This window comes from Plasmodium gaboni, chromosome 11, assembly GCF_001602025.1.
Source record: "Plasmodium gaboni strain SY75 chromosome 11, whole genome shotgun sequence".
Taxonomy (NCBI): Eukaryota; Apicomplexa; class Aconoidasida; order Haemosporida; family Plasmodiidae; genus Plasmodium; species Plasmodium gaboni.
In genome coordinates, this window is record NC_031491.1 from 1,266,381 (window position 1) to 1,285,237 (window position 18,857).

The 18,857-nt window shown below is 19.1% G+C and overlaps 6 protein-coding genes and 1 non-coding gene across 7 annotated transcripts; 2 read left to right on the forward strand and 5 right to left on the reverse strand.

Moving 5' to 3' along the window:
• Positions 1-885: 885 nt before the first annotated feature.
• PGSY75_1136900 (subtilisin-like protease 2) lies at positions 886-5,049 on the forward strand (the record flags this gene model as incomplete). Its single annotated transcript, XM_018786489.1, has 2 exons — positions 886-3,593; positions 3,753-5,049. The coding sequence occupies 2 exons, from the start codon at positions 886-888 to the stop codon at positions 5,047-5,049; spliced, it is 4,005 nt and encodes a 1,334-aa protein (XP_018641284.1).
• Positions 5,050-5,997: 948 nt separating this feature from the next.
• Positions 5,998-6,195, reverse strand: PGSY75_1137000. Its single transcript, XR_001974538.1, has one exon. It is a non-coding gene; the product is annotated as a U2 spliceosomal RNA (small nuclear RNA).
• A 597-nt stretch (positions 6,196-6,792) lies between these two features.
• Positions 6,793-7,695, forward strand: PGSY75_1137100 (putative mitochondrial ribosomal protein S9 precursor; the record flags this gene model as incomplete). Its single annotated transcript, XM_018786490.1, has 1 exon — positions 6,793-7,695. One exon carries the CDS (start codon positions 6,793-6,795, stop codon positions 7,693-7,695), a length of 903 nt encoding a protein of 300 aa, XP_018641285.1.
• A 726-nt stretch (positions 7,696-8,421) lies between these two features.
• Positions 8,422-9,672, reverse strand: PGSY75_1137200 (hypothetical protein; the record flags this gene model as incomplete). Its single annotated transcript, XM_018786491.1, has 1 exon — positions 8,422-9,672. The coding sequence occupies one exon, from the start codon at positions 9,670-9,672 to the stop codon at positions 8,422-8,424; it is 1,251 nt and encodes a 416-aa protein (XP_018641286.1).
• Positions 9,673-10,779: 1,107 nt separating this feature from the next.
• On the reverse strand, positions 10,780-12,849 carry PGSY75_1137300 (putative membrane protein; the record flags this gene model as incomplete). The annotated part of the gene is made up of 1 exon (XM_018786492.1): positions 10,780-12,849. The coding sequence occupies one exon, from the start codon at positions 12,847-12,849 to the stop codon at positions 10,780-10,782; it is 2,070 nt and encodes a 689-aa protein (XP_018641287.1).
• Positions 12,850-14,988: 2,139 nt separating this feature from the next.
• On the reverse strand, positions 14,989-16,266 carry PGSY75_1137400 (UVB-resistance protein UVR8-like protein; the record flags this gene model as incomplete). Its single annotated transcript, XM_018786493.1, has 1 exon — positions 14,989-16,266. The coding sequence occupies one exon, from the start codon at positions 16,264-16,266 to the stop codon at positions 14,989-14,991; it is 1,278 nt and encodes a 425-aa protein (XP_018641288.1).
• A 1,435-nt stretch (positions 16,267-17,701) lies between these two features.
• Positions 17,702-18,331, reverse strand: PGSY75_1137500 (putative apicoplast ribosomal protein S14p/S29e precursor; the record flags this gene model as incomplete). Its single annotated transcript, XM_018786494.1, has 2 exons — positions 17,702-17,805; positions 17,917-18,331. The coding sequence occupies 2 exons, from the start codon at positions 18,329-18,331 to the stop codon at positions 17,702-17,704; spliced, it is 519 nt and encodes a 172-aa protein (XP_018641289.1).
• Positions 18,332-18,857: the final 526 nt, after the last annotated feature.

Below are 18,857 nucleotides of genomic sequence, written 5' to 3' on the forward strand. Positions count from 1 at the left end.
AAAAAAAAAAAAAAAAAAAAAAAAAAAAAATTATTTTAAAAATAAAAATTTTTTTTTTTATAAAAAAAAAAATTTTATATATATATATATATATAAGAAAAAATTTATTTTTTAAAAAAAAAGATTTTTTTTTTTTTTTTTTTTTTTTTTTTTTTTTTTTTTTTTGCTTATTGCATATACATGAAAATTAATATACATATATATATATATATATATATATTTGTTTATATACATAATATATTTATATATTAATTATACACATTTTTTATTAGACTTAAAATGTTTTCATTATATTAAAATTTAAAAATATAACACACAACAAAGAAAACCTTTCCACATATTTATTTTTATATATAATCATTAAATACAACATAATTAAATTCATTTTAAATTGAAATAATAATATTATGCGTAATAAAAAGTATATAATATTTACGACTGTACTCATACATATATTTATAATATATATATATATATATATTTTTACAACATTGTTTTTTTTTTTTAATATAGATAGTAAATGGGAAATAGAAAAATATCCTTAATCTTTTATTAATTATTATCTATATATACATTTTAATAAGGTTTCTTTTTTTTTTTTTTTATATAATTCTTTTATATCATGAACTCAAAAAAAATTTTTTTTTTTTCATTGTGTAAGTTCCTCTTCTGTCATAGGCATGAGGACATAAATTAATATTTAAACATATATTTGTATTTTTTTTTTAAAATGTAGTCATTTATTTATTTTAAACATTTGTGTAATTAATTTTTATTTTTTTCTATTTTTTCTGTATTTATATTTGTCTCTTCTTTTTTTTTATGAAACTTTTTTTTTTTTTTTTTTTGTTATTTTTTTTTTGGTTATTTATTATTTTTCGTATAATGCTGAATACTATTTATGTGATTTCCTTGATATTAATAAAATTTATCTTTTATAATGATTGTAATAATAATAATTTTTTAAGTAGTATAGAATTATATAATTATAAACTAAGGAAGAAAAATAGGATTCTAAATAATAAAATAAATGATAAGAAATCCTTTTTGTCTGATTTAGAACAAAATTACAAACCGTTATTTGACATATATGAAATATCAGCCAATTTTGAGAAAAGGAGAAAAGAGTTAGAAAAAAAAACAAACGAAGATGGAAATGAAAATGAAAATGAAAATAAAAATAAAATTCAAAATAAAAATAAAAAAGAAGATCAAAATATAAATCAATATGAGTTAGAGAAAGAATATAAAGATGTCATAAATTTATTAGAATTAAGCTTAAGTTCTCAAAGTAAGGATCCAAATACTAGTGTAAGTAATAATGATAATTCTGGAAATAATGAAAATAATATAGACAAATCAAATAACAATAATTCTTCGAATTATAAAAGTTCTAAATCTCTTGATGAATTAATTAAGGATGCAATACTCAAATTAAAAGAGAATCCAAATATTAAAAATAAAAATAATTTGGATTATGATAAAATATTTAAAATAATTAAACAAAAAGCGAGCAATAATAATTCAGCTAATAATAATATAAAAAGGGATGATAATGAAAAATCAAAAGAGGAAAAAAAAGAAAGCAATAATATACCTACAAAAGTGGAAGTGAAAAAAGATGTCATAAATAGTCAACTAAATAAAGATGTACCAACAAAGAAAGAAATTAAAAATGATATGATAAATAAAAAAAGTAATGATGAGCATATTTCTAATGAAGGAAAATCGAATTCTCATAATAATTTTAAAACATCAAAGAATGAAGGAGATATAATAACAAAAAAATATGACCATTATACTATAGTAACCAATTCTAAGGATATATTAAATGATATTTCTATTGATGCTTCAGATATATCAAAAAATAGTATAGGAGGTATTAATATACCTTTTAATGAAAACAATAATAGTAGTTTTACTCATCAAAGATATATAGTATTATCAAACAATGGAGAAAAAAAATACAAAATTGTTTTAATGACAAAGAATCCTAAATTTATGGATATGGATGGTATATATGAGGAAGGAGAAAAAAAAGAGTCTCTTATTGAATTAAATCAAAAAATAAACAAGCAAGAAAATACAAACCTGTATGATGGAACGGGTACATTATATTATGGTAAAAAATCAAAAAAGGAAAAAGAAAATACACAACAAAAAGGAGGAAATGACCAGAACGAAGACATAAGTCATCACAATAATAATAATAATAATATTATGAATGACGATAAAATGGATAATAATAATAATAATAATAATAATAATGAAGAATCACCAAGTATGTTCAGACGTTTTATAAATTTTTTAAGTTTCTCAAGTAGTGAAAATGAAACAAAAGATACGTTAATTTATAATGCCAAAAATGATAAGGCCCAACAAAATAAAAAACAACAAAATGGTAAAAATAATCATAATAATGACCTTAATAATAATAATCGTATTTTATTAAATGTTGATAAACTTGTAGATCAATATCTATTAAACTTAAAAAATAATTACACATCGAAACAAGAATTGATACTTGTACTTAAAGGAGATTTAGATCTTCATTCAGAAAATATGAATACTATTATAAAAAATGCAAAACAAAATTTAGAAAAATATTTTAAAGAACATTTTAAGAACATAGATAAAATAACCTATGATATATCGACACCCATCAATTTTCTTTGTATTTTTATACCAACTGTTTTTGATATGAATAATATGGATTTACTTAAAGAAGCACTATTAATATTACATAATGATTTACACGAATATGTTGAAAACTGGAGTTTTTCTAGTACATACCATACATACGAAGCGGATTATATAAAGGAACAAGATTATGTGGATGATGATAAAGTTCCAAAGAAAAAATTTATAAAAGCAAGTAAAAAATTATATAACAATAAATATTCTTTCTTAACTAAATTTTTAAGTATTGAACCAATTATGTTATTTGCTAAAAAGCTAAATTCAAGACGTACAAATATTGAAAAAGAAATATTAAATTTTTTACCTAAGGAATTAAGAGATTATTCCACATGGAATTTATCAATTATTAGAGTTTTCAATGCGTGGTTTTTGGCTGGATATGGGAATAAGAATGTGAAAGTATGTGTAGTTGATTCAGGAGCAGATGTAAATCATGTTGATTTGAATGGTAATTTATATATTCCAGATTATAATGAAAAATATGAAATGACTGAAGATTTTTATAATTTCATGGTAAAAAATCCTACAGATACTTCAGGTCATGGTACACATGTTACTGGTATTATAGGAGGTGTAGCTAATGATTTAGGTGTAGTAGGTGTAGCTCCTAATATTACATTAATATCATTAAGATTTATTGATGGCAAAAAATATGGTGGAAGTTTTCATGCAATTAAGGCTTTAAATGTATGTATATTAAATAAGGCACCAATTATAAATGCTAGTTGGGGTTCTAGCCATTTCGATGTTAACCTACATATAGCAGTGGAAAGATTAAAGTATACTCTAAATGGAAAGGGAAGTGTGTTAATAGCGGCATCTGGAAATAAAAGTAACGATAATGATATTTCACCTTTATACCCTGCCACATATACATTTCCTCATGTTTATAGGTAATACACAATGTTTTATAAAATATATGGAAGTTGAAAATGAATTGATAAATAAATAAATAATTATATATATAAATATATTTATATATGTATTTTATTTTATTTTATTTTTTATTTTTTATTTTTTTTATTTTTTATTTTTTATTTTTATTTTTGTAGTGTGGCCTCCATTAGCAGAAATTTTGAAATTTCTCCCTTCTCAAATTATGGACACAAGAGTGTGCACATTTTAGCCCCAGGTCATCACATATACTCGACTATCCCAAATAACTCATACAAGATCTTTACAGGTACCTCTATGGCTGCTCCTCATGTATGTGGTGTAAGTGCTTTAGTATATTCAGTTTGTTATAATCAAGGTTTTATTCCTCAAGCAGAAGAGGTGTTAGATATATTAACAAGGACATCTATTAAAATAATTTCTACAAAGAAAAGAACGATAAATGACAGTTTAGTTAATGCAGAGGGGGCAGTTTTGACTACTTTATTAGGAGGGTTATGGATGCAAATGGATTGTTATTTTGTTAAATTTAATTTAGATAAAGGCAAGAAAAAGCATATTCCTGTTGTTTTCTCTGCTTACAAAAAAGGAGTATATGAAACAGATATCGTTATAGCTATTATACCTTTTGATGGGCAATCCAAAATATATGGAGAAATTCATATTCCTATAAAAATTGTAACAGATGTAAATATTCCGAATTTCAAGGAATCTCCACAAAGAGGAAAAACATATAATATAGATGCTAATGAAGCACAGCATGATGAAGTCCTTTCTTATATCTGTGAAAATGCTTTATATAATTTGTATGAATATGATGGTCATTATTTGTTCGCTTCTGTCATGTTATTTTTTCTAGCATTAATATCTATATTTGTTGGGGTGATATATATGAAGTCGCGTAAACATAGTAATGACAAATGTTCTAAACATCTAATGAGAAGTAGTTATATACCAGAAATGGATGATGCTAAGGAAGAAACACAACAACTACAACAAGAAAGGAGACAATATTTCAGAGAATTATTTGGAGAAGATATGAAAAAGAATTATGATCAGAATTTTGTACAAGATTTTGGTGACGATTTTGGTCAAGATTTTAGACAAAATTTCAAGCTGGGTTCAAGTCCAGACTTAAAACAAGATTCTTATATAGATTTTCAAAATAAGGTACAGGAACCTGAAAGGAAAACCGTAAAAATAATTATTAATAACTTTGAAGATAGAAAGAAAGAGACCAAAAGAAGACTAATGAAGGGATTAAATTATAATGGTGAAAATGGAAAGAAACAGGATTATACTAATGACAGTATTAGCAGTAATATAAAAAATTTTAAATTCTCAAACAATACAACAATGAAAAAAAGTACTAATAAAAATGAGGACGTGAAAATAACATCTGACGATAATGTTAATAAGGCAATGAATCAACTTGATGATATGTTTATGAAATGATATATAAAAAATATATAATACTTTGAGATTTATACACCTTTTTGGAAAATATTATAAATATATATATATATATATATATATATATATATATATATGTTTTTATTTATTTATTAGTAAATAATAAAAATTAAATATTTTATTCTTTTTAATATTTTCTTATAAAAAAAAAAGCATATATATTTTTTAATTTTTATGTAGCTTATTTATTATATATACATATATATGTATATTTTATTTTTTAATAGTACTCATTTTATGTGAAAACCACATTATCCCCTTTTTTCCTTTTTTTTATATTTTATTATTTTTTTTGGTATATAAAATAGCTTTTATTAGTTGCATTAATATGTAAAAAAAAAAAAAAAAAAAAAAAATTAAAACAAGTGACATTTAAACTTGATTTATTTTTTAACCTTTCAAAAATTAAATTTATATTATTTCAAACATTTCAGGGAACTACAATAATATATGAGAAATTTTCGAATGGTGATAAGAAATCTTAAAAAAATATTGTTTCTAATTTTTTTACAAAAAGAGAAAAAAAAATATATATATATATATATAATAGTATATTATATATTTTTTTGATTTATACAAAATAAAGGTATATTTTAACTATGTCATTATATATAATATATACAATATATGTATATTTATATATTAATAAAAATAAATATATTAAACAAAATATCTTATAATTAATTATTATATATATATATAATTTTATATTATAATATTTTACATAATTATAGTATATATATATATATATATAATAGGAGTTTTCTTTCTATTATTTAATTTATATTGAAATAAAAAAAATATTATATGTAATTTTTTATAAAAACATTTTAATTTTTATTTATATTTTTATGGTTTCTTTATTTTTCTTTTCTTTTTTTTTTTTTTTATTATTACAAAATATATAAAAAATTGATAATTTAAAATTGTTAAGGGTGCACTGTACAAACCTTTAGTGCAAGGGTAAGGCAACGCGCGAAAGGTTATAAGAAGCAAGCTTCAAATTATCCTTTCCCCTATCAAAAATTTTTGTGAAATTGATAAGGCCTCTATTGAGACCATATCAGCTATCACGCTGATAAGAACAGGTACTACAAATTGATCTTAGCCAAGAGGCCGAGAAGGGTAAATTTTATTTAGGTATATTTTTTCACTATGTATATATTTCCCTACCAAAAGTGTACTTATACATATTTTTATTTAAATTAAAGGGGAAAGAAAAAAAAAAAATAAAATAAAATAATTATATAAATAAATGTATATATATATATATATATATAATTAATTTAGAGAATAAAATTATAAAAATATAATATTTAAATAAAATAAAAATTTTTTTTAAGTAAAATATTACTGAATATTCTCAAATTTTTTTTAGGTATATGTTTAAACATAATAAATAATTATTTTTATTCTTAATTATATCTATAAAAGATAATGGCAAATGTGGAAAAAATAAAATAAAGTAAAATAAAGGAAAGAAAAGAAATTATAAAAATAAGATATATATATATATATAATATTTTTATATATTCATTATATTGTTAAGCTTTCTCTAAAGAATAAGAACATATTTGGGAAAAGAAAAAAATGAATGAATAAATAAATAAATCAGTTTTATTAATAAAAAAAAAGAAAGAAAAAAGAACAAACCATACCATTTATATATATGTCCTCAATTTAAATGTTCATTTATATAATTATATTAATATTTATATAAATAGTATGATAGGAATAAGAGCCTTAAGAAATGACATTTTTAAAAATATCAAGGAAAATATTAATAAAGGATTTTTTTTCCAATACATACATAATTATTCTACACAAAATGAAATAAGCAAAAAACCTAAAAAGGATTATATTTTATCATTAGATGAAGCATTGTATTTATCTAAAGAGTTGGGAATTAAGACAACTACAGAAATCCAAAGAATTATTATGAGGTCCCCACCATTTTCTCCAGATACAAGTCCATTCGTTATTGAAAATTTTTTTTCTAGTGAAGGACAAGAAAATGGATCAGAGGAATTATCTCAGATTGATAAAAAAATTATGGAATTAGAAACAACAAAACAAGAAAAAGAGGAAGATGAAATAAATCAAGGTGATTTTTGTTCTAGTAACATAAAAATCAATGAATGTGCAAATAAATATAATGATTCTATAATAAATAAAATATTAATAGATAATTTTAATAAGAAAAGAGTAAAGACCTTTTGGCATGATAATAATGAATGGTTAGAGGAATCTGAAGGTATTGGGACAAATAAAAGATCATGTGCATATGTATATATAAAAAGAGGTTCAGGTATTATTAAAATAAATGGTAATGAGGATTTATATATACGATGGCCTTATTTCTATAACAGAATGGATGTGTTAGAACCATTTTATGTTACCAATACTGCTTGTGTATTTGATGTTTTTATAAAATTAAAAGGAGGAGGAATAAGTGGACAATCAAAAGCAGCACGATTAGCTGTAGGAAGAGCATTATTAAATGCATGTCCACATATATATAATGAACTAAAACAACATGATATATTATATGAGGATATGAGACAGAAATTTCCTAAAATGCCTGGAAGGAAAAAATCCAGAGCCATGAAGCAATGGTCCAAAAGATGAAAAAATATATATATATATATATATATTATTTTTAATGTGTATTTTTTTTTTTTTTTTTTTTTTTTGTTAAATTTTTTAGTATTATGTTTTTATATAATATAAGAAAAAATATATATATTTTAATATACGAACATTTTTTTTTGAAAAAACATTAAAATTTAAAAAATTTTGAAGTATAAAAAAAAATAATTAAATGAATAATGTTTATATTATTTAGAAATAAAATATATTAATTATATATATAAATATATATATAATAAAACAGTTACACCATATGATTCTATGAATAATTGATTTTGTGAATTTTTTTTTAATAAGCAAACAATTATATATAGAAATAATATGGAAAAGTGAATATTTTGGTTGATATAATATAATATATGAATACTTATAAAATTATGTTAGGTATGTATAGAAATATACTTAAAAAAAAAAAAAAAAATTAATACAATAAAGATTTATATAAGAAGGATATTTATAAAACTGATGAATTAAATGACATAGAATATTAGAAAAAAAAAAATATATATATAAATATACAAAATGTACAACGAAAAAGACATCACATTTAAAGATTAGTATATATATATATATATATATATATATATATATTTTAATTGGTAATAACCGGAATAATAAATAAATAATTTTTTTAATCAAATTTTTTTTTAAAATGATTCATAGATACCAAATTAATTAATTACATTTAGATTATTTTTTTAAATTTTATATAATATACCTACCTTTCGATACAACTATATTTGTTTTTTCTTTCTTTGGCATTTTAAAATTTATAGTAAACTTCTTTTTTGTATCACCTTGAACTTCATCATTTTTTAATAAATTTTTCAATTTTTCACTAGACTTTTCTAACTGTTCCTTTGTTGCTGTGTATATATCTTTTTTATATCCCTTTTTAATTTTTTCTGATTTCATTATATTGAGTAATTCATTGTCGTTTGTTTTCCAATATTTGCCTAATTCAACATCTATGGCATTATAAATATATGGGCATTTAAATAACTCATGAATAAACTGAGCATATATATGTAAACTACTTAATGGGACTCCACAATTTTTAGGATGTTTAACTTTTCTTACATTTGCTGGTAAAATAATATCAGGTATATAACCACATAACAATTCTTTCTTTTTAAATTCTGGTAAATTTTTATCGAATATACATTTATTTTTCATATAATATTTATATATGCTATTATCTTGTAATTGATTTTCTTCTATAATATTAAATATAAATTGTCTATCTTCATATGTTAGTTTTTTTCCACATTGTGTTTCTAATATTTTTTCTTCATTTCTTTTTTTTTGTTTTTCTTCGATATTTTTTTCTTTTTCAGCGGATTTATCTTTTAATTTAAATTTGTTTAAAAAATATTCATCATCAAAACCATAAAACTTACGGTATATATCTTCTTCTTCATTCATTTCTAATTTTTTTCCATAAAAATAATTTTTTCCACCTTCATCTTTCCTTTTAATTTCATACGGTTTTTTAAAAAAATGTTCATAATCTTTAACAGCTAATTGTTCTATATAATCATCATAAAACATTACTTCTCCATCATATATTCTTTGTCTTAAGGATTTTTTTTCACTTTTATAAATGTTATCTTCTTTTTTTTCTTTTTTAATATCTTGCTTTTCTTTGTGGTTTATCCTAGGAAATAATATTTCAATATTTCCATCGTAATTGTTTATATTATTTTGTTCATCGTCCTCATCATATTCTTCTTCATTTTCATTAATTTCTTTTTCACATATTAACTCTGATTTTAATTCATCAAAATTAGTTATTTTGGAATATCTCGGATATGTATAAGCACTTACTGGTAATTTGTTGAATGATTTAACATTATATTTTTCTTTATATTTTTTATAGAGTTCAGTATAATTTATAAAATTATGATTTTTATCAAAATTTATGTTTTTTATTAGGTCTAAATTCTGTGATTTCATTTTGTTGTATTTATCTTTAATTTTTGGTTGAATATGTTTGTACTATTTGACAGCTGTCTAGCTTTTCCAATTTTTTTTTTTTTTTTTGTCTGTACATAAAAAAAATAAAGTTATAGTAAAAAAAAAATTTTAACATAAATTGTAAGAAATAAAAATGAAAAGTTTTTTTTTAATTCGTTTAATTATATGTCAATACATTTTCTACCCTTCATTATTATTATTAATATACTTGTTGTTGTAGTGAAATATATTTAAAAAAAAAAATCCATTTGTGTGACACTTAAAAATTTTTTTTTTATATCTTTTGTATATAATAATTATATATAAATATATATTAATCATTGCTAATAATGATATATAATTATAAAAAAAAAAGAAAAGAAAAGAAAAAGAAAGTATATATATATATTTAATTATTAATTTGAATTAAATACAATTCTTAACAAAATTCAAAAATATACAGAAAAATAAAAAACATACAAAATATCAACTTCATAGACAAAAGAAGAAAAAATATATATATATATATATATATATATATTTTTACAACGTGTATGATGCATCCCGTGCATTTTTTAGTATATATTTTCTGCACACATTATTTTTTAATATTGTATTGATGTATACATATATATATATATATATTATCTTATTTATGTTTTTTATGAGGTCGCATATTTTTTAATTTTAATTATTTTTATGAAGCATAAAAACTGTTATGCAAAGATACTTGTAACAATGTTACATATGTACAACATGGTTTTTTATTTTTTTATTTTTTTATTTTATTTTATTTTTTTATTATTATACATATGAATATATAAAATTAATTTAATTTATATTATATTTTATTATATTTTTATATTATTTTTGTGTGTTTTTATATTAACAACAAAATTAATTAAAAAAAAAATGAAAAAAAAAAAAAAAACATAAATGTATATTAATTAAATAAACACATAAAACAGTATAATATGTTAATTTTTATACAAAAATGTTAATAATTTATACAAAAAGGTAAGGTTTAAGTCTGCTACTTTAAAAAAATAAAATTACATATATATAAATATATATATATATATTTATAATTAGTTTTATGAATCCTTATTAATCATTTTTTTTGTCGTGGGATTCTACAACATTTTGTTCTTGTGTCAATTGTCTTAATTGCGCATTTTGATTTGCATTATTGCTGTTGTCAATTTTTTCATTTTGTGAAAGTGCTTCATTTCTATTTTTATCAACTTTGTATATACATCTTTGATAAATATAACACAAGAAAATAATATCATCACGAAAACAAGAAAGCTTATGCATCCAAGGCATATCTATTAAAAAGAAAGCTACATCATCAATAAATGTATTTAATGATTTATATATTAATGCTTTCCATGGTAAATGTTCAACAGATTTTAATTTATAATTAATATAAAGTTGAGGTGTCATCATAATAAACCCAAAGGTATAAACAGTTCCTGCTAATACTGAAATAATATAGGAATACCAAGATTTATATTTAAAATAGAATAATGCATATACAGCATATCCTATAAGGCATGGTATTAATAAAATACCTACATATTTTATTGCAATTTTATCATATTTTTTGGTCATCGATTCTGTATAATTTTTTTTATCTTTAAATATAATAAATGGGTATTTTTTACTAAAGGATACATGTACAGCTTTAGTTACTTTCCAAGCTGACAATGCAACTCCTATGAACATTTCAAATAATAATAACCATGATGTTTTTTCTGAATCATATAAATATAAAGCTAATATAATATCACAAACAAATGCTGTTATAACACTTAATGCTGATAATCCTTCCATAGATTCATTTTTATACCAAAATTGCATATCATTTTTAAATGCAAAAAATGAGAATATAGAATGAAGTAATATAAAAATAGCTGAAAATATTAACATATAAATATTAGTAGTCATTAATATTTTTTTCATCATATGTACTTCTTTATTTGCGGTAATATTTGTTATATTTTGAATTGAAAATGTTTTATTATTATTATTATTATTATTATTATTTGGAGTAGTATTAGTTGTTGTTGTTGTTGTTGTTGTTGTTGTTGTTGTTGTATTATTCATCATATTAAGTGAATGACTTATTTGTTTGATAAACATAAAATATACAAAACTGCATGTTCCATAATTTATTTCTATATGTAATTTTTTATTTTCATCTATATTTTGTTCTGTTATATATAAATGAATATCTTTTTGTTTTTTTGTTAACATATATGGATCATATGTACATATATAATTAACTCGTTTATCTTTAGATTTTAAAAAGTTTTCATCTAAAACATAATAATCTTTTTCTATTAACCAAAAATCGGATAAAAAAATTGGTGGTGTATAAGTATTTGAACTTAAATTAACTTTCCAATTTTTAAAATAAGGCATTTTAAATTCTTTGGCCATATGTTTTCCATCATCATATATAACATTAATATCAATTCTTCTTTTAATATGATACAATTGTTCATTTTTTTTTTTTTTTTTTTTTTCTTCTATATTTTTTCTTTTTATTCTATTATTTGGATCCATTAAATTATATTTCTCTTCTTCTTCTGATTCAAATGGTACCATTTTTACTGTAAGTGGAATATTTTCAACTAATATTTTATCTTTAAATTCATATTTCAAAGTTGTATTATTTATTAAAGGATAATGTCTTTTTTTATAAAAATGAATAGGAACAAGTACAACACTTAAATATTTTTCATCTTTCCAACTATCATTTAAATTAAAAGTATAATTTAATTTTTCATATGATTTAAATGTTTTATGGTTATATAATTCTTTTTCTCTTATATTAATTAATTTACTATTCTTTTTCAAATATTCAAAATCTAACGATTGATTATTACTTAAAAAAATATATATATCAAATATATCACCTTTCTCAAAACTATTTTTTAAAACCACATTAGTTCTATCCATTATTCCTGACTTAGACATCATATTATTTTTACCACCTGATAAGAAATACATTACCAAATGCATAATTAACATTTGTACAATAATGGATACTATTTTTTGAAAAAATGGTACTCTCTGATTTTCATTTGTATCATTATTGTTATTGTTGTTGCTTGTAATATTACCCCCTGCGTTTGGAGGTACCTGAGGAGAACTTAACGTCAACCCCATCTTGTCTTTTTATTTACTAAAAAAAAAAAAAAAAAATACTAATATATGTAATATATAATATGTATTCTTGATATAATATATGAACACAATTTATGTATATTTTATTTTGGATTATTCAAAAAAATTTATATATCCAATTTCATTTTTCTTCAGCACAAAAAAATTTAAACATATATTAAAAATTTTATTAGTTTTTTTTTTTTTTTTTTTTTCCTATTCTATATAAAACATTAATATAATCATTTTTATGTTAACATATATATTAGCAAAGATAAAATATAAAATATATATTGAATATAATGGAAGAGTCTTTGTTTGGTTGTTTTTCTTTTATCTTTTTTTTTTTTTTTTTTTTTATAAAATGTTAACTTTTGCTATTTATAATATTATATAATAACATAATCAACATTGAAAAGCTTATATAAAAATAAAAAATATATATATATTTTATAATATTATATTATATATATTCATAAATTTATGTATTATATATTTATTATATAATATAATTATATAATAATATTTTTTTATATTCTGAATATATATATATATATATATATAATATTTTTATATATTATATAAATATATTTATTTTATTTTTATAAAAACTCTTCAATTTAATATATTTACGTCATATTGAAAAGTAGATAAAATAATAATTATTTTACTTTGATTTTTAATTTTAATTTTATATTATTTTTTTTGATTTTCAATTCTCAATAAATAAATTATAAAAAAATTAATTCTTCATATATATAAAATGTTGTTTAAACAGAATAAAAAAATATTAAGGCTCAAAATATTTTTTAATATTTAAACATGGAAGTTATATATATACATACAGTATGTAATATTTAATTTGTTATAAATATTCTCTTGGGTATTTATTATAAGTATTAATTATACATATTTTTCTTTATTTCTTTTCTTTCTATATATATACTAAAGAAAATATTAATATACATATATATATATATAATATAATTATATTGCATATATATTTATATAGATACAATGATAATATATATATGAACAGATATATTTTATATAATATATATAAAATATATATTATATATAATATATTTAAGTATTTATATTATATATATATTTATAAAATAATCACCTATGAATATAAATAAACTATATATATTTCCTCATTTAATGTTTTATTAAAAAAAAAAAAAAAGAAAAGAGAAAAATTAAAAAAAATATATAATATAGATCAATTGTTGGAAAAAAAATTTAATAATAAAGGTATTATTATAAAAAAAAAAAAAAAACTTAATGTTTATTATAATTCGCAAGTTTTAAAATAAAACATATAAAAATGAATTCTTAAAAATTTTGCATAAATTATTGAAAAGTAAAAATATCTATCACCTTTATTTGTATATTTTCATATAAACTTAAAAAAAAAATAAAAATATAATAAATTAATTCATTATAATTTAAAGTTTTTTTTTCTTTCAGTCTTATATGTTATATATATATATATATAAATTATTTATTATTTTAAAAAAAGAAAATAATCGTACAAATATATATAGAGATTGCCCAATTATCGTTTCGTATTTTTATGTTTATTATTTTTTCCTATTTTTTTTTTTTTTTTTATTATTATATAGATAATATTCTATTTATATTTCTTTTATATACAATTTTATATGATAACAAATGTTATGTCTAAATGTTATATATTTATTATATTCTATTCAAATTATATGCGAAAAGAAATGCACAAAATTAAATTTTTTCTTTTCTTTTTTATTATTTTATTTTAATACTTAAAAATATATGTACTATTAAAAACTATAAATTATAAATATAAATTAATTAAAAAAAAAAAAAACAAAATTAAATAAATTCAAAAATTATAATTACTATTGTATATATATATATATATATATATATATATTTTGTGTGTCTCTTAAAATATGAACATATTTTTCATTAACCAAAAAAAAAAAAAAAAAGAAAAAAAAAGAGGAAACAAGAATATAATTTTTTCATCTGAAAGAATTATAAAATTAGTTATTACTTAAAAATGGACAAATTAAAAAATATATAGGTATGAATATGTAAATATAAATATATATAAATATATATATATTATATCATATCATATAATTTTTGTGTGTTTTAATTATTTGCCAATGTTTTTGCAAGAACGCGTCCTCTGCCACATGAAATATCACATATCTGTTCATTATTAAATAAGGCAGAATCTACCAAGGTAGGTTCGTTATGATTTTTTTTATCATTTAAAGCTAAACAAGAGGAATTATATTTTCCCCATGAATATAATTTATGATCAGATAGGAGCATAGAATAATAATATGTACTACCTCCTGCGTCAATTTTTTCTATATTTTTTTTTATTAAACTATTTTGATATAAAGGATTTAATGTTATAGCTTTTGGTTCAAGCCATGCTCTTGATCCCCAAAAATAAATAATATTATTTTCTGAACAAGCAATCATATGATTATCACCACAAGCGATATATTTTATTTTAATATTTTCAATTTCAAAATATTTAACTTTATTAGGATATACTTCATGAGAATATAGATCTCCAATACTATTTTCAATACCTAATTGACCATAATCATTTCTACCCCACACATATACATCTCCATTTTTTGAAAGAGCTGCAGAAAAGCTATGACCACAACATATATCTTTAATTTCAATATTATTACTACTAAAATAATCTATTTCTTCAAAAAATAATTGATCCCCATGATTCCCTTTACCTAACCTTCCAAATTCTCCTTTTCCACATCCATAAACCTTTCCATTCTTTGTTAAGGCTAAACTATGTTGTTCACCACAAGATATATTTATAAATTCAGAATCTTCATTTTTAAATGTTTCTACTCTTTTAGGGCTATTTATATTATTTTTATTTCCTTGACCTAATCCATTAGCTCCCTTAAATATATTTCCACCCCATCCCCAACTATATAATTCATTATTTTCATCAATAGCTAATGTATGTTTATAACCACAACATACATTTTTAAATTTTATATTTTCATTTGTTTTTACTTCTTTTGGTATTAATGAATAATTCTGTGATTTTTCATTTCCATCTAATGTTCTTCCTAACTGACCTTTATCATTTAATCCATATGTATAAATTTTTCCATCTATAATAAAAGCTGAATGATTACAACCAGCTGATAATTTCTCTATGTTTACATTTTCAAATTCACTTAATTTTTCAGGCATCTTGTTTTTTTCTCCAACTTTTATAGAAGAAAATAAACTATCACCTGGACATCCCCATCTCCATAAATTATATTTCTGTTCTTTATTTTTTTTCGTCTCTACCTTTTTCTTACTACTATAAAATTTTACGTCATATTTTAAAAAACACCTTCTATTCTTCACGACATTTCCTATCTTAAGCATTTTATTTCAATTACATATAACATAAAAGAATAAATATTAAAAAAAAAAAAAAAAATTAAGGGTTAATTAATATATTTCCATACAACAAAGGTATATACATATATATATATATATATATATATATATATATATATATATATTTGTTTGTTTTTATATTGTAGATTTATACACATGTATAAATTATATTTTCCCTTTTGTGACACATAAAAATATATATATTAATATTTTATGACAATATAAAATTTACTCTAATAACCATTTGAGAAAACAATATAATAAAATATTATCTTTATAATTTTATGTATGATTATAAATAAATATCATTTAAACTTTTATATAGAAATCTAGATCTGGTTTTAAAAATATTTACATATATATATTATAAATATGTTAATAATATGTTTTTAAATTGTAGTAGTATAGATATAATTGTTTTATATTATATACACTACTTAAATACATAATATTTCTAAATATTTATACATTTTATATTAGTGTATTCATAAGGATAATAAATAATATGTGGGGAAAAAAAGAAAAATTAAAAAAAACAAAAATTAACATATAAATAAATATATATATATATATATATATATATATATTATATAGTAAGCTTTATTATATATATTTTTATTTTAAATTAATTATAGTTACTTTTTAAAATAACTTTTAAAATGTAATATATTATACATATATAAATACATATATATTTATATATATATAATATAATTTTGTTATGTAAGCAATTTGTTTTCTTTTTCTTTTTTTTTTATATTTATATATATAATGAAAATCATTTTTTTTTTTTTTTTCCATAAAATGTTTAATTAAAATGAATACATAAAAAAATATATTAATTTATTATATATTTTTTAGAAGAAAATCTTCATATTTGTGTTTAATGAAGGAGATTTTTTTTTCCTTTAAAAGGAAATGTGCAAGCTCAAAAAGGTAATTATATACATATATATATATATATGTACCTTTTTAAGAGTAAAATAAAAAAAATATGTTATTAGTATTATTTATATAATAATGGTTATGATTTAGTTTTCTATATATTATAATGAAATACATATGTTTAGTATTTCATCTTATTACAAAAAAAAAATTAAAAAAAAAAATATACATATATATATGTATATGTCAACGTGTAAGTGGATATAGATTATATACATATAATTACATTTTAGTTGTTTAAAAAAATGCAGATAAAAGATACACAAAAAAAAAAAAAAAAAAAAAAAAAATATATATATATATATATATATATAAAGGGTTAAATAAAAACATTTGATGGTCATTTAAAATTATTGTTTTATTTATTTGTTCCTTTTTCAATCTTCTTTATTTTTTTCTTTCCTTTTGATAAAATTTATATATATTCATTGTTCTTTTATTCATTTTATAACGTCCAACGATATTTTGAATGTTATTACCAACTTGCTTTTACAAATCCTGGAAAAAACATTTTTTGTATAAGAGATCTTGCTTGATGTCTGCATAAACCAAAGAAGGAGTAATATCCTCTAGCTCTGCCTAAAATAAGATATATGAATATTTATTTATTTTAAGGAATAGCATAAGAATATATATATATATATATATATATATATATATATATGTATATATAATACTATTATTACATACCTGTTATTGCGCATCTATTTCTATATCGTACTGGGCAAGAATCTCTAGGTAATGTTGAAAGTTTATATTTCCAATAAACATATTCAATAGGTGACGAAGCTTCAGATATATATTTTTTTAATTGTTGCCTCTTTTCTTTATATCTTTCAATCATATACTTTCTTTTTAAATTTCTTTGTATTTTGGATTCATGCCTTTTAATTACTGTATATTTATCATTCGGGTCTAATCTCTTCTTTAAATTTAATATACTCAATTTTTTCCTCACATGATTTTTCTTATTATTTTGATAAATTCTATGAGAATATAAAAATAAGGATATATCTGAACGTTTATGATTTACACAAAATATATCCTTTCCTTGAAAAATCATAAAATAAAAAAAAAATAATAATAATTTTATAAAACTCAACATTTCACATTTTCATATTTAAATACAGAAAAAAAAAAAAAAAAAAAAAAAAAATTAATGTTATAAGAGATATATAACAATCAAATAAAATAATAATAAAAAATAAATTTTGTTATATATATATATAATATATATATATATGAATTTCTTTTTATAATAAAATAAATTGTTTTAAACTTTACAAATTAAAAAAAATATAAATATTTCTTAATATATATAAAATATTTATATGAATTTACAAAATGGTATAAAACACATGGTTATTTAAAATGGACTTAATTTTTATGTGTATGTTTATGAATATTAAAAATTCACATTTACATATATCAAAAAAAAAAAAAAAAAAAAAAAAAAAAAAAAAAATTTTAAATTTTAAAATTTTTTTTTTTTTAATTTTTTAAATTAAAATTTTTTTTTTTTTTTTTTTTTTTTTTTTTTTTTTTTTTTTTTTTTTTTTTTTTTTTTTTTTTTTTTTTTTTTTTTTTTTTTTTTTTTTTTTTTTTTTTTTTTTTTTTTTTTTTTTTTTTTT